At 38.2% G+C, this 25,797-nt stretch overlaps 2 protein-coding genes across 13 annotated transcripts in view; one reads left to right on the forward strand and one right to left on the reverse strand.

The window, feature by feature from the left end:
- The window catches only part of NSMAF (neutral sphingomyelinase activation associated factor), a 61,606-nt gene extending 50,869 nt beyond the window's left edge, over nucleotides 1-10,737 (forward strand). For 7 of the 9 annotated variants that reach the window (XM_069466473.1, XM_069466471.1, XM_069466475.1 and 4 more), the window contains 10 exons: nucleotides 75-174; nucleotides 1,475-1,533; nucleotides 4,064-4,131; nucleotides 5,329-5,396; nucleotides 5,800-5,923; nucleotides 6,936-7,019; nucleotides 8,036-8,186; nucleotides 8,635-8,737; nucleotides 8,876-8,985; nucleotides 10,029-10,737. In XM_069466473.1, the coding sequence (XP_069322574.1) occupies nucleotides 75-174; nucleotides 1,475-1,533; nucleotides 4,064-4,131; nucleotides 5,329-5,396; nucleotides 5,800-5,923; nucleotides 6,936-7,019; nucleotides 8,036-8,186; nucleotides 8,635-8,737; nucleotides 8,876-8,985; nucleotides 10,029-10,123 (962 nt within the window). In that variant the 3' untranslated portion in view covers nucleotides 10,124-10,737. Of the gene's footprint in view, nucleotides 1-65; nucleotides 175-918; nucleotides 1,030-1,474; nucleotides 1,534-4,063; nucleotides 4,132-5,328; nucleotides 5,397-5,799; nucleotides 5,924-6,935; nucleotides 7,020-8,035; nucleotides 8,187-8,634; nucleotides 8,738-8,875; nucleotides 8,986-10,028 lie in introns of those variants that run through there. The other 2 variants (XM_069466470.1, XM_069466477.1) reach the window with 2 other exon arrangements.
- A 1,036-nt stretch (nucleotides 10,738-11,773) lies between these two features.
- Nucleotides 11,774-25,797, reverse strand: part of SDCBP (syndecan binding protein) — a 31,903-nt gene continuing 17,879 nt past the window's right edge. For 2 of the 4 annotated variants that reach the window (XM_069466482.1, XM_069466480.1), the window contains exons 4-9: nucleotides 24,947-25,056; nucleotides 18,710-18,871; nucleotides 16,695-16,870; nucleotides 15,089-15,260; nucleotides 14,217-14,308; nucleotides 11,774-12,969 (exon numbers count right to left, since the gene is read on the reverse strand). In XM_069466482.1, the coding sequence (XP_069322583.1) occupies nucleotides 12,915-12,969; nucleotides 14,217-14,308; nucleotides 15,089-15,260; nucleotides 16,695-16,870; nucleotides 18,710-18,871; nucleotides 24,947-25,056 (767 nt within the window). In that variant the 3' untranslated portion in view covers nucleotides 11,774-12,914. The remainder of the gene's footprint in view (nucleotides 12,970-14,216; nucleotides 14,309-15,088; nucleotides 15,261-16,694; nucleotides 16,871-18,709; nucleotides 18,872-24,946; nucleotides 25,057-25,797) is intronic. The other 2 variants (XM_069466481.1, XM_069466483.1) reach the window with 2 other exon arrangements.

Raw genomic sequence — 25,797 nt, forward strand, 5'->3', positions numbered from 1 at the left:
AATACTGTAAATCTGTTGCTGTTGTCTGTTAGTAATTTAGCTGACTTAGCAATGATTTAATGTAGTCTCTCCAGGTGAAGAGTCTTTTGAAGACCTGACTGAAGAAAGCAAAACACTGGCCTGGAACAACATCACCAAACTGCAGTTGCATGAGCAGTATAAAATCCACAAAGAGTAAGAACATCTCTGTGCTGCTTCTAAGCAGGCGCTGGTCCTTGCAGAAGTTAGGGTCTTGGCATGGGATTAAATTGTTTTCACCTGTGTCGGGGGTGGGGGAAATGCTCCCTTTCAGTGTCGTCTTGTTTTTCTCCTCCCCTAATGTCTGTAGTGATCTTTCTGTCACCTGAGGTTGATGTAATAAGGGAAAGTTCAGCACAAAATGATTTGTGGTGGCCACCAGGCTATCATTTCTGCAGTCCGTCATTCTAGGGTACGAGATGGGTTCTGCAGGCAGTGTTGTCTCTCAAATGGGGTACACAGCCCCTGAGTCTTTGATGAGAGAAGCATGATATATCCTCCTCAAGTGCTGAGTTTACTGATAATGTAGGGGGAAATGTATCTTTTTTAAAAAATGATAAACATGGATATATATAGAGAGAGAGGGAGAGAGAGGAAGAGAGAGTACATTGCAAAGTTCACATGAATTTTAAAAGTACTAACTGTACTTTAAAGCAATTGGGCTTGCTCATGGACCCAGAGGGGCATGAGTGTTCCCGTCCTCCATCATTAAGGACGTTCACATGCCCTGGCAGAAAGGCTTGCGAAGCACTGGCCCAGCCTGGCCCAGCCTGCTACAGGGAGAAAACCCAGGCCTGGAGAGGGGCCCTGTCCTGCGCCGTGGCCGTAGACAGCCCGTCTGGCATTTTGGTCGTGGGTGTTCCTGGACGTGCTGGTCTACGTTAGATGGGCCCAAGTGAGAGCACAGCCTCCCTAGGAGAAGCAAGTAGTTCTGCCTTATTCGTTATGACAATGGCTTTGCTTTTCTCCACTTCTCTAAATGGCATGTAGCAAGAGACTTTGTAACCCAGGGCAGTGAAGACATGACTGAACCTGTAAGAGGACCTGCTAGGATCGAGACATCCTCAGTGGGCGGCGCTGGGTAAATGAGATTCAGTAACGAGCAAGGGAAGTGACTGTGAAGAGTTTCAGTCACTTTGGTGATGGTCAGATAAGGTGGAGTTAAAGAGGCATTTTCCAAGTGTCGGAAATTCTCAGCAGTGTGTTGGCCATTGAACGTGGCAGCTGGGGAAGCCAAGAGTGGGGGTGCTTTCTCGCCACCAGGTGTTGCCAGAACAACGTTGGAAGTCGCCAAGTGGTGACTTGGTAGTGGCAGGTGTGTGCTGGGACAGATCCAGCAGACAAGCTGTGAGGAAAAAATTAAGGAAACTTCATAAAATTAAGTCAAGGACTTGAAACAGAGGGGGTGTCCTGACACGCGATGAACAGTAACTTGTAAAACTTTGTTTTTAAACAGGGCAGTCACTGGAATAGCAGTCTCTCGCAATGGGTCGTCAGTCTTTACGACATCGCAAGGTTTGTTTTCCTGCCTGAAAAGTAGCTTAACCAGAATCCTGAAGTGTCCAAGTTTCTCAGCTCCCCGTCAAGGACAGTACTTGCACGTTCTGCCTCCGCATACAATAAATTTAGAGCAGTTTATTTATGTTATATTACGTAAAGTTTCATCGTAGTTTGGCAGAAGCAATCATGAAATGCCTTTCTGTTGCTGATAAGGTTTCCTAGAATTAAGGGGATAGGACAGAAAGAGCCTCTTTCCTGTCTTCGCTTGGTCAGGGCCCTTCCCGTCCGCCACGTCTTCTTGCTGGGTTCAGCCACAAGTGGCAGGCGCTGTGTCGGACGGGGTGCGCGTTGGCAAGTGGAAATGCAGGTTTGCCGTTAGGGGTTTCCGTTTTGTCATTCAACGTGTATTTCTTCAGAATATTTGGGATAGGATTTAGCTTGAAATCTAATTCAGGTATTATTAACGTGCTTAATACATTATCGATATTATATTAATAAAAAGTTTGTAGTGAGTAGTTGATATGACTTATGGCTACATTTTAATATTAGACTTTGGGTATCTTGATCTTAAAAAGAAAAAACAACTAAGCAAAAAGTATCTCTTGCCATACACACCATTGCTTTCCCTGGTAGCCTGCACAATACGTAATGTATTAAAGTACTTTGTCCTATCGTGTTCAGAGCGCTGTGCTGGGGCTCTGGGGGAAGTAGAGGTGAAAAGGGTAGTATTAGCTTCCTGCTGCTGTGATAAGACGACTAGTTCTGACAGAGTTTGTAGCTGTTAAATATATGCCTGCTTGTTCTTTAGTCTTCAGTGTAGGAAATTACATTTTTCATCCATTAAGAAAAGGTGCTACCCAACTAAACACTTGCAGGGAAATCAAAGTGACTAACTCTCAGATCTGTTACTGTGGTTTATTACCTGTAGCCTTTCATTCCTTTCTCTTCAAATACTATCTCAGATTGTATAAAACAGAATTTCCCACAAAGCATAGAGAATGGCTCTTCAGCAGACCACCAGGAAGTTCGCATGCAGTGTCCTCGCTGGGCCACGCCAGGGTCCCCGACGTGCTTCTCTGATGGAAGGAAGCAGTCTGTTTTGCCAGGATTTCCACCCGCTGAGTTTGCCCACGTTGCAGCACCCAGCGGAATGCGTTCTCTTTAAGCAAAGCCTGTGTCCTTAGCCAGATTGGTCTGGCATGGTCTGGTAAATCCCTCAGCTCACTGCACTTGCGTGACCTCGTGAACTGTGCATTTTACAAGCATGAGGCTCCAAACCCCGAGGCTTGTTAGCATTGTATCACTTCTTTGTGCTTTTGCCCAATGAAGGGGAGAGAGTTGAAAATTTTAAAAAGTCAAAAGCTTTTGTTTTTTTCTGTTTGTTTCTGCCCACATTTAGGTTTTTATAATTCATATTACTGATTTATGTGTCCTGATGGTCACCCCGAAGTTGCATTTCTTCCTCAGATATGCAGTATGATTCGGGTTCACAGGTCCTCCACCTGTGAGATGAGCTTTCACTGGCAGTCTTTGACATGATCACCTCTGGTACAGGGTGATTTCGAGAAAAGCATCTTTACGTACCTGGCCGATTCATGGTTTGCTATAGGGTGCCCCAAATTAATCACCTGAAATAGGCTTTGTGGTGAACACTCAAAATTGCCTAATAGAATCAGAAGCCAGGCAGGGAAGACCATCAGAGCTAATTAGACAGTTCAGGGAAAAGTCCAGGTGCTCTTGTGCTCATACTTCCGTTTTTGTTTTCAAGTTAGTGCTGAAGAATATCTTATTGAAGCTTATGTTTATAAATTCTCAGGATTTCTGTGTGCTGGTGTTGCAAAAATTAGGTTGAATATTAAGTTTTACTGTATAGAAGATGCTCTTTAAAGTGCATTCCGACACTTTATCATGTTGCATGTTTGTAAGTTAGGAAATGGATTGTTTCATATCCCACATGTGGGATTTTGAAGCACATTAGAGCATTATAATTTGTGAGTCTTGGTTTTTACAAGGGTGTTTTGGTAAACTTTTAAAGCTTCTGTTAGACAAGGAAATTAAAAGCTTGGATTTTTAATTCCTACTTTATTATTCTTTAGACAGTGGTCCCCTTCTGTAAATGCTAATTTAATACAATGTTTTCACACAGTAATTGGGCTATTTATTTTTTTAAAAAACCTATATTGCCAAGAACTTTTTATTTTCTTTAATATTAAAATCACTAATATTAGTATTAAAATTGCTGTTTTCCTCCTCTATAACTGTTAGCTTCTATCAGTGACTGGGCTCACCTCTGCGCTCTGTCATGCTGCAGTGTCAACAGGACACATCTGTGCTGGTTTTAAATTGATTTCTTTGTCGTAGAGTCACAGATCCTAGAATTTTCATGTTGGGTGAGGCCTGACATGATTTAGCCCCCTTTACACCCAGCTGTCCGTGGGATTATAATGCCTGTTGGCCTCTAGGAACAAGAAGGGCGGCCATTCTTTGACATCTGCAAGGACTAGGAAATCTTTCTGATATGTCTGCTTTCTCATTATTAAATCAGATTCCACCTTGAAGATGTTTTCTAAAGAATCCAAAATGCTACAAAGAAGTATATCATTTTCAAATATGGTGAGTTCATTTTATTAGTGTTATGATAGAAATTCATGTTATAGTTTATTTTACACACAAATATATGATGATATTTCATTTCTCCCAAATGATTGAGTTTATTCCTGTATAATATCTACTGCATACCTTAATTAGCTAGATTACTTCTAAATTCAATTTAAATTTTTTTTCATGTTGCTGGCTTCTCATACTGTTGTTATTTCATATTTGAAGAGCTACCCAGTAGAATTCTTAAAAATCTTTCCTTTTTTATAACTATTGGACTAAATGTTTATGTGCTTCCTAAATAACTTACACATTTCTGAATTGGTAGGATACCGAATGTGATAAAAGCAATTCTTCTGAAGGGGCACATTTTATTTTATTTTATTTCTTTCTTTTTTTTTTTTTTTTTTTTTGTGAGACAGAGTCTCGCTTTGTTGCCCGGGCTAGAGTGAGTGCCCTGGCGTCAGCCTAGCTCACAGCAAGCTCAAACTCCTGGGCTTAAGCGATCCTCCTGCCTCAGCCTCCCGAGTAGCTGGGACTACAGGCATGCGCCACCATGCCTGGCTAATTTTTTCTATATATATTTTAGTTGGCCAGATCATTTCTTTCTATTTTTAGTAGAGATGGAGTCTCACTCTTGCTCAGGCTGGTCTTGAACTCCTGACCTCGAGCGATCCACCCGCCTCGGCCTCCCAGAGTGCTAGGATTACAGGCATGAGCCACCGCACCCGGCCTCACATTTTATTTTTAATGTAAATCATCCAAAAGATCTTGAAATTCCCTAGAGAATTTTGGGGAATTTTGGGAAGTTTGGGGAAGTTTTTCTTATCCACATAAGATTGCAATTCAGAGAGGGCACTTTCATTTTCGAGGGTCATCCCCAGCCCAGCCTTTCTGCGATTCACTCAAGTGGTGACAGGATTTATCACTCGAGTAGGGACAGGATTCCTCACCCAGCTGAGTGAGGCTGCCGGAACCCCTGAGAGCCGTTAGGCCAGGTTGTCGTGCACTTGACTCGCTTGGACATTCCTTCCGATATTTTGGAGGAAATTCTGCAGCTGGAATTAGCCAGTTGAGAAAACCTGGGTAAATCTGAGGAGAGCCACCATAAAAAGAATTTGAGCATTAATTTTTGGGAGAACTTAACAGTTTTAGCATGTTAGGGATTACTAATTATTATAAATTATAAATGTCAACTCATTTGTATTTCAGGCTTTATCATCTTGTTTACTTTTACCGGGAGACGCCACTGTCATAAGTTCTTCATGGGACAATAATGTGTACGTATCTGTCACACTCCCTGGGGATTCTACACGCAGAGTAGCTGCCTGTGGCTGTTCGCTGGCAGGACGCTGCATTGTTTCCTAAAGGGCACAGATACTAGAGATGAGGACAATATTGCAGAAATTAAATATGATTATTTGAATCTAATAATTTCTCAAGTTGGAATCTATTTTTCTCTAAGTTTTAAATTGAGGTGAAAAAACAGATGAGCAATATATGGAAATTTCCAGTTTTAAATCAAATTCTGAATATTTCGGTTTAATATGAGAACAAGCAATTTATGATCCTAGTGAGCCTTAATAAGTGTAGAATTAAACAATATCATGTTTCTTGAATATGTGTTTAAGAGTCTTAAAATTATGTTGGAATACTGTTTTAATACTTCTCATTATCTTTTAGCTATTTTTATTCAATAGCATTTGGAAGACGCCAAGACACATTAATGGGACATGATGATGCTGTTAGTAAGATCTGTTGGCATGACAACAGGCTATATTCTGCATCGTGGGATTCTACAGTAAAGGTTTATATATAATTTTTAACTTAAAATGTTCATACATATAAATATTATAAACCAGTCAGCGACCTGTTAGTATGTTCAGTCACCTGATTCTTTTTCGCAAAGTGTGCAAGTGATACATAAAGATACTGAATGCTATTGCCTGGGTTTTTAAAAAATTTCTACACTTAATATGATATGAAGTTTATCATATTATTTTATATATTGTCATATTATATCATATGATTTCTGTAGTGTTTGTTCCATTGGGAGTTGAATGGTCTAGTATTCATTTGATGGCATAGTTGCAGAGAAATGTACAATAGCCTCCCCTTTTATCTGACATGATTGGAACTCCTGATCAGTTAATCAGAAAGAATCATTAAAAGATGACGTGTTTTATTTAAACTTAAAACATACAAATGCCCACTCATTCATCATTTTATTTTATTTCATTTATTTATTTTTAGAGACCAGGAAAATGTCCAGAGCACTCACTCACCATTTAGATGTAGGACTGTGCTTGGTCTTTGGAATCCTATACAAACCACACCAGCATTCATCATTTTTGGTTTCCAATTTGTGTTTCCATAAAAGAAAACAAGAACCTAAAATTGTTAGAATTCCTTCTGGAGCTTTTCAGAATTTTTCCTTCATTTTTTAAAATAAGTTTACTTACCGATACCTAATTTTAGTAATTTTTGCGGGGTGACTTCCTTTGTAAGTCTTCTCAAAACGTTAATAGTGTTCTCAAAACACAACACTTCTGCACTTACATTTCCTTAGTTCACATACTGCTGACCTCACATGATCACAGCAGCGAGTGCCATTGAGGGAAATAGACTCAGGTACAAGCAGGCGACTGCAGCAAGCACTCGCTGCCCACAGGCATTGGGGAGGAGGAGCTGGGCATTATTCACTTAACTTTATTGGAAAGTATGTTAAATGGAAATTGAGCAAGAGAGTTTTTCCTGAATGCGTTACAAATGATTTTATATTAAATATTTGAAAACACCTGCAATGTGTTCCATGCTAGGTGTGGTCTGGTGTTCCCGCAGAGATGCCAGGCACCAAAAGGCACCACTTTGACCTGCTGGCCGAGCTGGAACATGACGTCAGCGTGAGTACCAGCAACAAAACTGCCATAAAGCTCAAAGTCCAGGGGGTGGAGGGGAAGGAGGTGTTGCTTTTATCTGCTTATGTTCTTTTGCTTTGTTTTATTTGGCTTATTAGAGGAGATTCTATTTTCTTTTCTTTGGGTTGATTCTTCAGGTTTTCAAGTCTACTTTTTTAAAATCCTCCAATTAGCGTCTTTGCACATTTCTCTGAGAATTAACTACCATCCAACTAGATTTCCAAAATGTTAATTTGGGGGCAGGATGTTGAATATTTGGGTACCCTTTGGGGCAACAAGACGGGACCCATGATCTTTTATGTTTTCTGACCGGGAAGGTGGGAGGGACCGTCTGCCCAGGAGATGCCCAGGCAACAGTTGGGAACAGTGAGCTGGTGTCTGGATGGCCGAGTACATGCAGCCGGTGGCAGGGCTGAGGTGGCACTTAGTTCTCGCTCGCTGGTCTCACTGGGTCAGCGCTGCCGCTTACGCTGTAGTTTACGGTGCTGCCTTTTCTCTAACGCGTGTTGGTGCCTAATTTTCATGGTCTACAGATTAACTGAGGTTGAAGAATGTTTAGTGTGTAATTCATGATGGTATGCAAGTGTAACCTTGAGACGGTGCCCCCTCTCCCTAGATCCCTCAAATAATCATGGATCGACTGTGCTTTAGGCAGTTTGGCGCCTACCTCACTACAATGTATTATTCACGGAGTTATGAACTGTAGACTTTATTCTGAGACCATCGGTTTTTAGTTATTTTAAAATGGTTTACATTTACCCTAGCAATACTTCATTTTCATTTCTACTTGTATTCACTAACATATGAAGAATTTAATTCACTTTTGAAGAAATTTCTATTCAATGGGATGATGTTGAAATGCATCTGCATTAGCTATACCAGCACACTGCACAGTGGAGTTTGAGCTACATCATTATGATCACATATTTTAATCAGCCTAGAGAAACAGCTAATGACCATAAACCTAAATGGAATAGTTATTGATGGGTTTTCTTCCTTAGGTAGATACAATCAGTTTAAATGCTGCAAGCACACTGTTGGTTTCCGGCACCAAAGAAGGCACAGTGAATATCTGGGACCTCACTACGGCCACCTTATTGCACCAGATTCCGTGCCACGTGGGGACAGTGTGTGATGCTGCTTTTAGCCCAGGTACATATTATCCTTTTTAATACAGATTATACTGGGTAAATTTGAAGTTTGAAATAAACAGTGTTGTTAATTTTGAAACAGACAATAAAATTTACAAAGCAAAACACTCTTCTGATAAAAGAGCTAAGGCTGCTTCACGGCAGGATATAGTATACTTGTGGCATTAGTACCTCGCAGAAAAGCAAGACTGGTTATTTTTCTTATTCCCTCAACTCATTAGAGAAACTAATTTATTAGATGTAAATGAACTCATACCAAACGGTATTTGTCCCAGTGTCATAGAAACAAATAGAAGCTTTTCAAGATGAGAATAGTCATCGCTTAAGTACAAAGATCTCAAGGAAAATGAAAATGGAAATTAGGCCACTGGATTCAGAAATGAAATTCAGCATATATAAACCACACTCTGAAGCTGTCACCCACGTCTGAGTGTTACCCTGTGTTGCAGACAGTCGCCATGTCCTCAGCACAGGAGCAGATGGCTGTCTTAACGTAATCGACGTGCAGACAGGGATGCTCATCTCCTCCATGACGTCAGACGAGCCGCAGAGGTAGAGTTTGTGAGTTACCGGTGGTGAAGACATTTACACACACAGTGGTGATCACCTCACTCGGGCTTACGGCGGCCAGCGTAACACACCCCTTCCTTCATGATGATGAAATGGTTATTTCTGAAATCATTCTTGCAGGTGCTTTATCTGGGACGGAAATTCTGTTTTATCTGGAAGTCAGTCTGGTGAACTGCTCGTTTGGGACCTCCTCGGAGCAAAAATCAGCGAGAGGATCCAGGGCCACACAGGTAAGCAGCTACTGCACTTGTCTCCATCTCTGCTCCTGAGACACGGAGCTCAAACCCGCCTTTTCATCAGGGAGCACACCCTTCCCAGGCAGGAGCACCCCTGCATTTTCCAGGCTGCAGACATTTTCCTTGAGCAGCATGGTCGACCGGGTGATCTGCATCTCTCAGGTCGCTCAGGATTTAGATTTATGTTGTGAAGTCTTTACATTAACTTTCATATGGAGAATTACAAACCATGGTAATGCTGTTAACAGTTTTTTTTTTTAAGATAATATACAGTAAAAAACTTAGAAACAATACAAAAGTTATAAATTACAATGAAAATTAAGGCTTCCTCCCACGCCGACTCCTGCCTCCCAGTGGTCCTTACAGGATTCTTCCCTGTGCGTGTGTCCTCTGAGGAGAGAGGGTGTGTGTATAAAATCGAGTAATACATAAAGTGTCATATACAACTGTTCTGCCCCTTGTTTTGTTTCTTGAGTATAGCAGCATCTCCTGCAGATTCACTAGATTGTGTGGCTCTGCCTTCGTGCTTCTGTAAGCAGCAACTTCTCACCTTCATTCTCTTCCCTCTGTCACTCAGTTTCATATGGTTATTTCTTCTTACTTTATACCTTAGAAATTCTGTGCCTTTTTTTCTCAACTTAGTTTTAATTACCATTTTGACCCCTTCCAATGGAACAGGAGATAAATGAGCAAAGTTTTGCCAATTCCCCACCTTTTCCCTCCCTTCTGTCTCCTGACTTTGGTCAGATTGTAGCTGTTTTGCCCAGAGTATGTATTAATATTTGCATTCTGTTGTGTATCCATAATTCCCAGTTGTTTTAGCTTTTGATTTACATTTAAGTGGTTTCTTATTCCTCACAATTCTTTGTACCAGTTTTTAGTTGATACAAGGATGTTATCATGGAAAGAGACAAGACAAAGTAGAACTTCACTTCTTTAGTAAGACAATAGCAAGCAAGAGTGAGCATCACAGCAAAGCATATCCTTGGTGCCTCCTGGTCAGCTCCCTACCTAACCGCAATGTCTCTCTCTCTCAGGTGCGGTGACGTGTATATGGATGAATGAACAGTGCAGCAGTATCATCACAGGAGGGGAAGACAGACAGATTATGTTCTGGAAATTGCAGTATTAAGTGCCTTTTCCTCTCTTGAATATTAAATTGAACTCTTAACATATTTTAAAACCAAACTTTTAAATCAACTGGTAAATGTGCAATGATAGTAATTAGAAGTTTTACCACATGGAAAATTTGTGGTTTTAAACATTCTAAATCATGGTGACTTCATTGAAAGCCATTAGTTGCCATTCTCTTAAGGCAGATAAAGCATGGCAGTGTTAGAGAGAAAACATTACATTTGTAAGGCAGATGATCATCCCAGTATGACGACGGTTAGAAGACAGGATTGGGTGGTGGAGAGGAACTAAGACGTAATAAACTGGGCTGGGGAAACTTACCAGTAAGCAATGAACAATTAAGAATTTTCCAAGAAAATGTGCAGTATTCTCTACTACTTCTGAGTCACTGTTTTGTCTTCCTAATCTACCACAGTTGCTGCCCATTGGGTTTTAGGGTATGTGTGTTTTCATGGAGTGGTTACTTTCTATAATGCTGTACCCAGATTCTAAGAACCTGGGGAAGACTTCGCAGTTCTTATGACAGTAAGTTTACTGTGTATAGGAACGGTTTGTATTTCATTATACCTATTAAGTGCTCATCTTTTCTACATTAAAAGTATTTTTCTGTAATGAAAGCAGTTGCCATTTTCTTAAATAACTTACTACAAGGACTAGTAGCTTTTAAGACAAGTATTGATTCTTCTAGAAAATCATACTTAGTGATGTGAATGTAGTTCCATTTACTTTTGAAACTATCTTCAGAGCCAAGTTGATAGCTGCATAAATTAAGCACACTGGAAAATGTTTTGGTTTGCTTTTCCAAATTTCGAACAAGACAAGCCGTATAGCAGTACTGCTGATTTTCTTTCATATTCAACCTCTGAACCCCGATTATGTGATTTACATTTTTTCTGTAGTCTTTAAGAACATTGTTATATCCTGTAGGCAGTATGACATAGGAGAAAAAACTTAGACCATGATAATAATAGGATTTTCCAAGTCAGTTTTAAGTGTTATTAGATATTACACGTTCTCCAGTGTTGCCAGGGACAATCAACGGCCCCCATGAGTTCCCGCTGTGTGGCGAGTGCCCCGGTGTGCACCAGCCCCTCAGGCCTGCACACTGGAGTGCCCAGCTGCAAGCAGGTTTCCTCACACTGCCTCTCGGCACTGAGGGCTGTGCTCAGGCCCCTGGGTGGCAGCTGCTCTGGGAGATAACCGTCTCCCACAGATGGAAGCAAATTCCACATGCCAGTCTTCTATGTCATGCATGAGTTTGGTGAAAGGCACTGTGGGGAGTGGGCTCTGTGGCCAGTGAGTGCACCACAACAGGCCTCCGGGAGTTCAAAGAAGAGGCGAGCGGCAGCGGGCAGAGGAGACACGTTCTTTATTGTCGAGGGATGTAGCCGAGGCGGTAGTATGGCTGAGAACATGGCAAGTACTTATATATGGGTCAGAACAATAGTGGCAACATGCCATGGGCAAGTGTGATCACATGGGTTCACACAGGAGGTAACACCTTGGTTACATAAATGTGTTGACTTCTGCCTCCCCAGAAGGCCAGCGGAAAACAAACTGGCAATTATTTTAGTTTGGCCTAAAAAACCTATTGCCTATACAAATGAATTACCCTTACAGCCACTGACGCAGTTGCCAAATGATGCAAACAGACTAAAATTTACTTATACATATTTAATTAAAATAGAATAGACATAAACCAAAAAGAAGAAACAAATCAGCATAAAGTGTCACTGCCATTTTGTTTGCAGGGAGGAGTCAGGAAATGGAACAAATTCCCGGGAAAACATTCTTAAGACCATCCCAAAGTAGCTAGGTTACGTGATGTTAAGATTCAATGCCAAAATTAAGTATTATCCCACTTAATCTACAAATGAAAAAAAGGACTCAAAAGTTCATCCTGTTTAGTGTAAGAATTTTTACATTAAATATATAGCGACTCATTTCTCAGAAAGTGATACTGACAACTTTTACAAGAAAGAAGTTTCCATTACGTATTGACTAGAAAATCTCAAATACAACTAAGCAGCTATGCTATAGCTCAGTAAGTACCATTCAACAGTCTGGGCTAGTATACATTTCGGTTTATTCCAGAACTACGTTTGGGTTTTAGAAAGGCAGCAATAATTATATTTTGGCTTTTAGTCTAGATGCTTAACATAGTTAAGGCGACAGTTCAAGCATATTAAGTGAAGGTAGTTAAAATTTAATGACAATCATCACAATCTCTTGCAACCTACATACACTGTATAATGCTTACATGGAATGAAACCAGTGTTCTTAATAGGTGTTTTACACACACACACACACACACACACACACGAAACTAAAAAAAAAAAAAAAAAAAAAACTATCAAAGGCAATCATTCTAAACGTACATGGTAACATGTTAAAAATGCAAATATAACATAGAACTAAAGTAATATGGACAGCACTACTCATTACCTAGGAGAAAGGTGACTGGGTCTCACATAAAGCTAAGCTTTTATCAGTCATCCTAATCACAATGGCTTGTAAAAGCTTCAGGTTTCCAGTAGAGAAACTATTCTAGGAAAGTGAGCAAATCTCTTGAAAGTTTCACATCTGTAAAACCAGGATAAGGCTACCACTATCTTGAATCTGAACAAGATATCAGATGAGACAGTAAGATTCCCGGCCATATGTAAGATAGGAAGGTCCTCATGCAGCATATGCTCGCTGGCTCTGGGAAAGCTTCATGTGCATAATATAGAAGTTGCCAAAGAAGGAAACTGGAGAAATTCAGCTACATTTTTGTTGTGCCATGACTTTTAAACCTCAGGAATGGTGTGATCCATCAGACTTTTCATAATGCTTGGGGCCATCCTGCAAGAGAAGTATTTTATTATATACTGAGCTTCTATTTTTTTCCAACATTGTTATGTTAATCCAAGAAAATGCCAATTCCAATTTAGCACCGGTTAGCATCAAGTGAGACTGGGGAGAAAGGGAAGGTGTTTTAAATGAGCTCTGAAGGGTGTCTGGTAATCTAGCCGTTGGCAGATATCCAGTGTGAAAGGCTATCTGTGTCTTGGCTAGAAAAGTTAGATAGGATACAAATAAGTCTTTGTATATTAAGGTATATTAAGGCTAGTGATTTTATTATTATTATTATTATTATTATTTAAGACTAGTCAAGTGCAGTAGGGAGAAAGGAAAAAAAGTAAGTACAATAAGGAGTTCAATCTGTAACTGTGAACAATCAAGTGAGATAACTCACTACCTTCAGACCAGCCACGGCTGGTGATTTTAAAAAAGAAAATGACAAGGCTGTGTTAAGTTGGAAAGAAATGGGAGAGGAAGGACTCAGTGATTAAAAAAAAAAAAAAAAAGAAAATTCTAGAACAATTAACGTTGACAATAACCTTTCTTTTTCTCCAAGAGCAGCTAGGTATGTTCTATCCAGAAACCAATACAAACAAAAATTTTATTACAAGGGCTATGTTTAGGAATCTTTTAAATCTCATTTCCACATGCATGACAGAGATTCTGAAAGAAAGATTCTAAGTTGGCTTGAGCAAAACAACTGACAGAGCTAGGACTTGAAAAGCTCTAAAGAAAGCAACTCTTGTCCCTTTCCAATTCTCACTCTCAGCTTTCCAATCCTCAGTTCCTGAGGACAAAGAGCTCCACATACCAAACACTTCTACTTGCCTCCTGAGATGAAGAGAATGGAAACTGTTACTTCTAACATCCCACAGGCAAGAATTCTCCATCATGAACCACCATGGCTAGATTTCCACTGAACAGAGGAGCAGCAGGCAGAATGCAACTACATTCAACTGTACTGCAAATTGAAAGCTGAAAGCATGCCCAACTCTGCTCAGGTGCCTTTTTCTACTAGGCAGTATCAAAATTTAGTAAGTGTATGGTGAATTTTATTCCACAGTTGGAAAGTTGTAAGGGTCATGACCAACCAATTCCTCTGATTTAAATAATTTACTTCAGATTTCTAGATAAATACCAGTGTAATTTGTTAAGCAAAAGAACCAAAGGCTTGGGAATTAAAAGAGAGTACAATGCTTTATTAAGTCACACACCATATTCATTAAGTTGAAGAACTGTCTACTTACCGTTTAATAATATGTTCAAAGATAAAAGCAGGCATGATTGTAATAGTAACTACAGTCCCAGCTGTTGACAGTATGTCTGCAATTTGAGAGTCCTGATAAAAACACATATTAACAATTAATTCCACAGAGACATTTATTTAATAAATATAAAACTATGTTATTCTTGGTAAAGAAATATACAATATACACCCCATTATGTTTTGCTAACAACTCTAAAATCCTAACTCTGGTATTTGTATTAGAAATATCTAGTTTTCCTTACTAAGTTTAATTCTATAGGAACACAATTTTATAGCTGGTAACAAAATTGCTAAGTAAACTGAGTTGAATGTATTAAACAAGAAAAACCTTTCATTACTGAAGATTAAATAATTTTTCCCATATGCAATACTACAGTATCTTCTCAGTGAACATGTAGTCTAAGCCAAAGTTTATGAAATGAGGTCTTATTAAATACAACATTTAGATCTTATGATAGACTTATTTAGGAATTTGTGAAGGAAAAAAACTATAAAAACAAACTACTAACGTGAACCAAACTATTACTCATTTCCTTCTATTGCTGGACTGAAAATAGTTGGACAAACATTCACTCAGAATGTCATTAAAATCTTCACTGAATTCTAGCTCGAGAGACTTCAGAGATCATTCAGTCCAGCCCTTTCATTACAGGAAATGTAACCCCAAATAATAGCCCAGACAATTCCTGTGATTGGCCAGAGCTGGAGCCCAGGTCCCACAAACCCCATCTCCTACCAAGTTTCTATATTTGGGAGGTCAATAGGAAAACAGCAATACTCAAATAGTCAAAAGAAAAAGACATCTGCTAAAATTAAACTGCAACAGAATAAGGCATGAGGACTGTTCCTAACCTTCAATCCAATGACATTCTGCCCGTTGATTTCACAGATGTTATGTTCCGTGAGAAGACCATTTCTGGCTGCAGAACTATCTTTGACTATCGATGTTATTTTTCCATTTTTAAAGATAAAGCCAACATGTCCAGTACTATCCTTGTGCATGGTGATTGTCCGTTCAAAGGGCCTGTAAACATAATGGGTTCAACTAAAAATTTAATTCCAAGGTAAACATTTTAATGGATTTCATATACCATAAATTTGGCCACACTGGACACGGTTTGTTATAATAAATGCTACGCTAAGTGTTTCTACTAAGAGCTACTTATTATGGCTCTGATACTATATTTTCACAGAACATCTTCGTGTAAAAGATCATTTTTTAAAGAAAATCTATCCACTACGGTTTGACTAATCAACATTTTCTTCAAGTATCAAAGACAACATTTCATGTGGCTTATCAATAGGCTTTTTCCTTTAAAATTTATCACTTTAGCATTAAGAGTGAAATAAGCTTTGAACTAAATCACAGTAGTAAAAATAATTTTTTATTTTTTTGTTAACTTTTAGTATCTTCTGGAGCCTAATTGTTCTTAAGAAACATTACTTAAAACTTTCGCAATATTTCTCACATCTTGATTTTGAAAATTTTATAGAAGATTTTTCTGCTGTACTTTAAAAGAACTGCAGAAGCAATAAGACAAGTTCCTTTTAAGCCCTTTTAGGAAGACATGCAGCTATTATAACAAGGCCGCCAGCTGTCCACTCTCAAAAGCGCTCACACCAGTTACACTTGCTTGCTTCTCTACGACTCTATCATATTATCATAAGGATTTTATGATAAACCTATCTTTATAAAACTCAGAACAGCCATGTCTTCCTGTTGGTCCCACTTAATCTTTGAAACTCTGCTTAGATAAAAAGTAAAAATGACACTCTTCTGTAATACATTTACTAAATATCTAACCTGTATGAGAAACTGGAAACACAAAGATAGATAAAACAGAAGTTTAACTGAGAAACAAAAACCCAAAATTTTACTGTAACAACGTGACACAGGTTGCCCTGAATACCTGTAGGGCTGGGCAAGAAAATAAATAAAGCCCCATATTTCATGTGCTAAATGTTCTAAAAGTTATAAAGGAACTAACTGTTAAATAGAATGTTGCATCCTCTGGACAACTACTGCTTCCTAACAGGCCGTATGTGGCTTTCATAACTCACACACTGTGTGGAGCTCTGTGTCGTTCTGACCCTAACAACGAAGGACCCTGGTACAGTGTGAGCACCCTGCCTTAAGCAGCAAATTAGAAAGTGAGGCCAGAGATGCCCTGCTACTCCTGTTACTTCTCCAACATACATTTTCTATTTTCTAGAAAGGTAAAGACACGGAAGGACCTGCTTAGAGGACAAAATCCTATAAACTCTAAAATAAGCTAGGTATTAACAACAAATCAATCCATGAAAAAAAAAAATCTGTACACAACTGCAAGGCTATAAAGCTCATCAATACCATTTGATCATTTTCTGCAACAAAATACTGTATTCACAGAATCCTCAAAGTCCAAGACAATGGAAAACTAGTCTGAATTCCCATTTGAGCTGTTTACTAACAGCTTACCTGTCACGAATGGTCATAGTAATCTTCTCTCCAAAAGCCTGTTTGAGCACCTTGTGTGCTTTATCAGAGCTCCAGCCGGCACAGTTTTCACCATTGATCTGGAGTACTTGGTCCCCAAATCTCAGACCAACCAACGACGCTGGGGAATTAGCCTGGACTAGCTGAACAAATATACCCTAGATAATAAGAAAATAACTTTGGTCATTTACCACTATAATGGTATATTAATAGTTTCAAAATGCTGGTAAGTTAGAAAATAAATGTTATGTTAGAAATTTAACCTAGTAACAAAAAAAAAAAAGAGAGAGAGAGAGAGAGAGAAAGGAAAAATTATATGAATATATTGTGTCATCACTCCCTAAAAAGAAACTGAAAAAATACATATGAAGGCAATAACCTCAAAGAAAAGGCAAAAAAGTGAGATCTCAATGGTATTTTTCTACCCCAAATCATGACCCACCTGACCAACCTCAATCATCCCTTTCATTTTGGAATAAAAAGACTAAAGAAAATAAAGTAGGACAATGTGAATAAATACAAGGTTCTATGAGTCTGACAGAATACCAAATTATTAGTACAGATCATATTCAGGGGAAAACTCAGTCAAGTATTAAGAGTCTGGTGAGTTCTTTTACATTTTAAAAAATGATAGCTTAAAGTCATTAATTCTACCTTTTGAGCTGAAGGATTCCTTTACACATTTGCTAAATTATGCATAATCAAATAAGATTAAGGTTTAACAGCTTAAAAAGATGGGCATATTAAACACAAGAGTGGGCTTATAAAGAATACACTACAAAATGAATACAGAAAACTCAAGTACTGTTTACTAAGGACTAAACCCACATGGATATTTTTACTTATGTAAACTCTCAATCAGATGTTGAACAAAATATAAACAGACAAGTAAAAAGAAGAGTAAGCCTTGTAAAATACATACACATCTACAAGGCTAGACCCTTTTTACACTCCTACACTGGGTCAGACATGATTTCTGTCATGTGTCTGTTATACTGTAGGGTGGTAAGCGAGAGCTAGGCAGCACCCCACAAATGAACCGATGTACTTTGGCCAAGTGGACAAACCCACTGCAAGGACACCTACAATGGGGCCAAGGGTCCTATGAAAAGTATCGCTTCTCTTTAGGGCAGAGGAAAGAACTGAAGAGAAATCCTGGCAGAAGGGGAAGCAGCATACAAGTCAGAACTTCCCAACTACACACACTGATGTGTCTAGAATAAGCTACAAGTGAGCAAAGACATCAATGCCCACAGCCCCCGGGGTGGGCAAGCAGGGCTGCCTCATCCTTTCACAGCAGTGTACCTCACTGATTATAACTTTCGTGTGCAAAGGTGGGACATACTGAGCTAATGAGACGTAAGACTGAAACAGAATCCAATAAGGTCACAGCTAAAACCATTAATCGGGGTAAAGACCCAGCATGTCCTTAACAATTCTAAATTTTTTCTCAGGGTGTAACCCTGTCTCATCTCTCCAGTACGGTAAGGTGAGAGATAAAGTAATTAAAAAGTAAAGTAATGGCTACCCAAATTAGATAAGAAACTTTTGCTCAGAAAATGACCTGTTAAATTCAAATTTAGAAGACAGAAGTAACAAATCTGCAAAACCATCTCAAGTTAAATAATCATTTGGTTTAAATATGAACACACATCAATTCTCACTTGTCAGGTTTTTAACTTTCACACATGCTGCCCTATTTCAATGCCAGAATTCTATTATACAAACTGTCACAGTACATGCAGACCAATGACCTTGACTCCAGTTAGAGTACTCAAAAATGAAAAATAATCTTTCAATGTAATGGGGTTGGAAGTCCCAACTCTGCCTCCTCAAAACAGGGCATCTCTAAGTGAACAAATTTATTACATTTAAAATAGCCTCAATGATAGAAATACAATTATAATTAATTAAAGCATTTCCATTTCAAATTACTTTAGCATTAGAATATTCTGTATGCAATTTAAACAAATTAAATAGATATTAAAAATACTTACATTATCTATTGATTTAAGCCTGAGTCCAATTTTTCCATCTTGATCTTTACACAAAATGACTTCACGAATCCCTTGCTTAATTTCTGCTCTACGAATTCCAACATCATTGCCAGTCACAGGAGCCACCATATAGTTCATACTGGAAGGTCTTGCTACCAACTGCTGACAAAAACATACACAATGTGACAGTATTTAGAAATACTCTCCTTGAAAGAACCTACAATGATAATTGGAACATACTCAGTTGGGGCTTTCCAAAAAGGAATCCACAAATAATTTCCTTCAGATAAAGTCTGAATTCTGTAAAGATGACACAGTTTTTAATTACTAATTCCTCAGGTAACTTATTCCTACATGTATCATCTCCAGTAGATTCAGTCAGTGATTTGCTCTCGATCTGTTGCTTTTTGAATTCATTGGCATTTGCCTCCCATGTTCTTTGGCTTATCTCCATCTCAGATGTATTACCCTTGAACTTAAAAGCCTTATCATACTTCTGAAATACACAACTTGCAGGAATTATCTTCTGTTATGATCTTTTTTTTTTTTTTTTTTGAGACAGAGTCTCGCTTTGTTGCCCGGGCTAGAGTGAGTGCCGTGGCTTCAGCCTACTCACAGCAACCTCAAACTCCTGGGGTTCAAGTGATCCTCCTTGCCTCAGCCTACTGAGTAGCTGGGACTACAGGCATGCGCCACCATGCCCAGCTAATGTTTTCTATATATATTTTTAGTTGGCCAGATAATTTCTTTCTATTTTTAGTAGAGACGGGGTCTCACTCTTGCTCAGGCTGGTCTTGAACTCCTGAGCTCAAACAATCCACCCACCTCAGCCTCCCAGAGTGCTAGGATTACAGGCGTGAGCCACCGCGCCCGGCCCTGTTATGACCTTTGATGATCTACTTATCCTTTTAGAGTTTCTGAAAAAGGACCAACATTCTTACCTCACAGTGTTACTGTGAGGATTAAATGAATTGGGACCATGCATGTTGCATGGGTCCCAGCACATGGAAGACAGTCAAACGTTTCTCATCTATTCAATAACCATCTATGGATTAACAAATAGGATGCACAAACCAGACTGCCCCAGAATAGCTATATTAGGGACTTGAGTCAGGTCCATGTTTCAAGTTTCTAATGTTTTCAGGTTTTTTTTCTTTTTAAAATTATTATGAGTACATAACAGTTGTATATCTTTATAGGGTACATCTGATGTTTTGGTGTAGGCATACCATGTTAATTCAAATCAGGGCAATTGGGGCATCCATCACCTTAGGCATTTATCATTTCTTTGTCTTAGGAACATTCCACATCCACTCTTTTTCAAGTTTGCTAGACCAAAACTGGTTTCTTATTTTAAGCGGATTCTTTCCTCAACCAAAAGAGAGTGAGGGAAGAGCTTATCAAGGCTTCTTAATGGGATTTTTTCCTATAAAGAAACAAAAAAGCTCTAATCTGTTTAAGAATTGGGATGCTCAGAGTGGCAGTGATAGGAAAGAAGAACCTCAGCCATTAAACATCACAGACTAAACATATATTCATTCAGAATTCATGGTCATTCCAACGGCACATTCTAAAGCTGACAGTCTAACAGGAGTGACACACACACCACACAAATTACTATAGTAGAAATCAGAACACAATGCCAGAAGAAATTACTTATGAAGGATTACAAAAGTTCAAAAGAAGAATTATAGCTATAAGAGACATAGAAAAATCAGGTAATGAGACAGGAAAAGAAATGAGGAGCAAATGAATTATTTAGTTTAGTTGAAATTCATTTGCTTCAGAATTACCATAAATACTAATTAAGTAAATATTACAACACTGGCAGCCTAATGCATACATAAACACAAACTTACTATACTAGAAATCAGAACACAATTGCAGAAGAAATCACTTATTGAAGGAATCCCAAGCAGAGCACCACGCATGCTCTTGCTGAGTTGCAGCGACAGAGATGTGAACTCAGAAAGGCTGAGGCAGCTAGTGAGGCAGATAGAATTTGCAGGACAGTCTGGAGAGGAAGGAACTACACAGAGAAAGAGCCCAGAAATCTACACAGGGGTCCTTCTTGCATCTGCTGCTGAATACTCATCCAAACATGCATGAGGTCAGGCTCCCCAAGCCAGGCAACTGCGTACTGTTCAGGGAGCTGTAACAGTTTCCAGGTATCACACAGGGTTGGGAGACATTCAAGTATCCACCAGCCAGAGTGGAGAGTGCTTGCTCAACATCCAGGGCCTTCAGTGGAGACCCCAGAGTAAACACAATTCTTCACTAATGGGGATAGTCTAGTTTTACAGACCTACCCCACCAAAGCATAAAGCAAGCCTCGGAAGAATCAAGCAGATCTACGTGTAACTTAATTGCCTGCCAGAACAAGTGCCAACATTCTTAAAATATACAATAAAATCTAGCACCTAAGAATGTAAAATTCACAATCTCCAGCATCCAATTACATACACAGGTGGCACGTGAACAAGCAGGAAAATGTAACCTCTATCAGAAGAAAAATCAGTCAACAGAAAGAGACCCCAAAATGACAGAGATCATAAAATTATCAGGCAGATTTTAAAATAGTTACTATTAATATAAATATAGTCAGTATGTTCAAGGATTTAAAGGAAGCCATGAATGAGGAGAGAACAGAAGATATAAAAAAAGAATCAAATTTACACTCAACTAATTTTTGACAAGGGTGCCAAGAATATACAATGGGGAAAGGATGGTCTTGTGAATAAGTGGTGTTGGGAAAATTGGATATCCACATGCAAAAGAATGAAATTAGACCCTTATCTTACACCATACACACAAATTAATTTTAAATGGATTAAAGACTGAAATGTAAGATCTGAAACCATAAAACTCCTAGAAGAAAACACAGGGGAAAAACAACTTGATAGTGATCTTAATGATTTTCTAGATAGACACCAAAAGCACAGTCAAGAAAAGCAAAAACAAACAAGTAGGACTATGTCAAACTAAAAAGCTTCTGCACAGCAAAGGAAACAATCAACAAAAGGAAAAGGCGACCTACAAAATGGGAGAAAATATGTGCAAACCATCTATCTGTATCTAGTAATGGGTTAATACCCAAAATATATAAGGAGCTCAGAGTTCAACTGGGAAAAAAAAAAAAAAAACTTTATTAAAAAATGGACAAAAGACCTAAAGAGACATTTTTCCAAAGAAGACATCCAAATGGTCAATAGGTATATGAAAAGGTGCTTATTATCAGGAAAATGTAAATCAAAACCACAATGAGATATCTCACACCTGTTACGACAGCTATTATCAGAAAAACAGGAGATGACGTGTTGGTGAGGTTGTGGAGAAAAGGGAAATCTTGTGCACAGATGGTAGTAATTTTAAATGGTGTAGCAGTTATGGAAAACAGGACAGACGTTCCTCAAAAAGGTAAAAATAAAACTACCACAGGATCTGGCAATCCTATTTCTGGGTATATATCCAAAGGAAATAAAATCACTATCTCAAGAAATATCTGCACTCCCATGTTCACTGCAGCATTATTCAAAGTAGCCGAAATATGCAAACAAGTCTGTCGACAGATGGATTAAGAAAATGTGGTGTGTGTATATGAGCATGCACGCACACACACACAATGGAGTATTATTAAATATTAAGCCTTAACAAAAGGAAATCCTGCCATTTGGACAACATGGATGAACCTAAAGAACATTATGCTAAATGAAGTAAGCCAGACACATAAGACAAGTACTGTCTGATCTCACTTATATGTGGAATTTAAAGAAGTGAAACTCACAGAAGTAGAGAGTAGGAAGGCGGTTATCAGTGACTGGAGGTGGGGAGGGGAGGGTGAAGAATGCGGGAAATGTTAGTCAAAGTGTACAAACTTGTCATTCCAAATGAGTAAGTTCTGAGGATCTAATGTACGGCATGGTAACCATACTTAATAATACTGTATACTTGAAATTTGCTGACGGTAGATCTTAAGTGTTCTTACCACACATGAAAAAAATGGTTAACTATGTGAGATGATAGCTGTGTTGTAATTAATTTGATTGTGGCAATCATTTTACTATATATATATATCTACCTCAATACATCATATTGTACACCTTGAACATATACAATTTTTATTTGTCAATTAAAATTCAATAAACCTGGGGAGGGAAGCAGATGGAACATCAACAGAAGAAAAAAATATGTGAAATGAAAAATTCACTAGATAGGAAGAGTTAACCGAAATCTCCAGCAATAGATTAAAATAAATTAAAATAAAACAAAAGAAAAAGAAAAGGCAGGGCAATGAAGAGCCCTGGTGATTCAGACACTTGAAAAATTAGATTCCTTCTCTAGGTATTAAGAAAAAAAATTAAAAGACCAGCTGAAGTACTGGCCAATGGCAAGGAACAAAGAGTCCATGCAGTAAATAAAGGAAGCCACTAATACTAACTATAGCTTCATGACCAGTTACTAAAATAAGAATCACAACAGCTATGATTATCTTTTTCTTTCCTTTATTTATAAATTTTCTGTAAATACAGCAATTAATCTTTTTGTTCCTCCATACCTCCTTTTACCTTTATACATGAATTGTTGGTAGTGGTTAACTTTACACTTTTTAAATTAAAAATATTTAGTTGGAAATTTGAATCCTTAGAAGAGTAATTAATATTACATAGTAATCAATACCACGACCACTGCCCAGAGATGGCCAAGATAACTGGTATTATCCCTTTCTGGAAAAAGTGTGAAAGTGACTTCATTTATATTAAGGGGTACTTGGCTTGATTTTGTATACCCCTGAATTAAGAATGGTTTTTATATTTTTAAAGGTTGCAAACAAACAGTATGTGTCATGAATAACCATTAAACTCTAAAATGTTTACTATAGAGCCCTTTCTAGAAAACTATGCTGAACCTCGATTTTCCAGAAGAGTTATTACAATAAAGTTGTTATTATTGCCATATGAAGTTCAAATATTTGTAGAAGTATGTATATATACCGAGTAGTCAAAAGAGTAGGTGGTAACAGGTATTAAGCTACTGTCCTCCGCTCCAAATCCACCCTTCTGGACTCGACTCGACTCTAGGTGATGCTGGGCCTAACTGCAAAGAATGTTTTCCTTTGTCAGTGACTAAAGGGACAGAGCTTTGTTCCTTTCCGTGTGTTTCCTGTTCACTGTGTGAGCTTGGCCCTTAACCCTTGCAGCAGCAGTTGGTTCCAGTCTCCAGCTTTTATTGACACTGCCAGCACTGGCCTCATTACAACCTCTCAGAGGCACCAGCACTGCAAGCAGTGTCCCCTGCTCCAAGGTCTAAGTCCCAGCTCTGTCGGGCTCTTCCCCCAAGCTTCCGGGTTCCGCTAACTCCAACCTCTTCCTTGTGTTACTCCAGTCTTAGGAGAAGCAGCTAACTTTCAGCAATTACACCTGGGTCCATTTGTGCTTTTTCAATTCTTCAACCTCTTTATCTAATTTCTTAACTTACCTCTTTTGAAATATCTACCATGATTTCTGTTTCCCCAAGTGCACCCTGACTGACAAAACCAAGTTTTCAATAAATATTTGGTAAATAAATAAATGCTACGTACCGTAGTAAACACTGAGGTTATGGCAACAAGACAGACATGGACCTTTCATGAAATATTTAACTGTAATTACAGTAAGTGCTACAGTTGTGGCAATGACCTTAACAAAAGGTTACCAGATCCACTGTATTTAAGTCTAGAATCCGGGATCTAATTACAAGGAGCCTTGGATTTTAGAAAGAATGTTAAAAAATTATGAGCAAAAAAAAAGCTACGATAGACCTATACTTTAGAATGATTTATCTAGTAGCAGCCTAGTACTGTCTGACATAAGAAGTTACTAAAGGAAATGTAAGAGAGTACTAGAATAACCTAGGCAGGAAGTACAGAAACGTTGAATGTGGTTATAGTAGGATTAGAATGCATAAAATGAATACAAAAAACATGGAAGAGACAGAATCACTAGGATCTTAGTAACTGACTCAATGCAGAAGACCAGTAAATGGTAATTGGGAATCTTTAAGTCCTAATAAATTCAAACAGTGGTAATAGCACAAAACGAAATAGACTATGTAAGAAGTAATTTTCAAAAAGAAGTCTAAAATTTGAGAAGATAGATCAGTGCTAATGTTATAAATTTGTGAGTTGGCCACAAAAAGGAGACCATATCTATGTGTAAAGTATGATCTTATACAATTCAAAACGAATGACACTATACATACCCCCTGAACTGGTGCTCCAGGGACCATGGCCATATTTGCACGTATTTCTTCTTCATTTAAACTCAGGCCCATGTATTGAGAGAGCTCCGGATACAGTTTAGGATAGAGACCTAATATAAATAAAAGAGTAAATGAAGGAAGGAAGGAAGAAAACAGCACTGGCAGAATACTAACAATGAAAACTACTTTTATTACAGGTTTCAATTTGTGTTAAAAAGTTATATTTAAGTTATAAAATCTAGGATGAATTTAAAGCATTAATAGCAATTTGGAAGGGCACCCCCCCACCTCTGTAATGACAATTATTAACAGAAATGGAAAATACAGAAAATGTTTAAGGTGAGAGCCATAAAATATGAAGACATGTGAACTGAAATAACCTCAGATTTCTAAATACTGAAAAGTAGAAATAATTTATTGAATGAGTTACCAGTAAACAGGGCTATGGAATGATTCTTCTGAACTAATGACAATTAAAAAAAAAAAAAAGAAAAACCAAAGCTTTTAAATTTATTTAATGTCATTATTTTAATAATGCTAACCACATCCAATGAAATCCTAGAAATGGTAATTTGAAAGATTAACATTATTTAACTTATTAGTAGTTATGTATTATTTCCAAAAGCTCCTTTTTACATGGTTTATCTGTGACTTAAAATGAATTTTCTAAAAAAAACATTGTTATAAATGGTTATAAGCCAAGATGACAAGACCACAGAAACCTATTTAACACTTATTTTCTATTTTAATTCATATTATTTATGGGCTCTGTACTGAATCCCTCTGAACTTTGAAGAAAAAGGGACCAAAGACAGGATATGGAGACTGAAGAGAGACTTCAGGATTTGGGA

Source organism: Eulemur rufifrons, chromosome 3 (genome assembly GCF_041146395.1).
Source record: "Eulemur rufifrons isolate Redbay chromosome 3, OSU_ERuf_1, whole genome shotgun sequence".
Classification (NCBI taxonomy): Eukaryota; Metazoa; Chordata; class Mammalia; order Primates; family Lemuridae; genus Eulemur; species Eulemur rufifrons.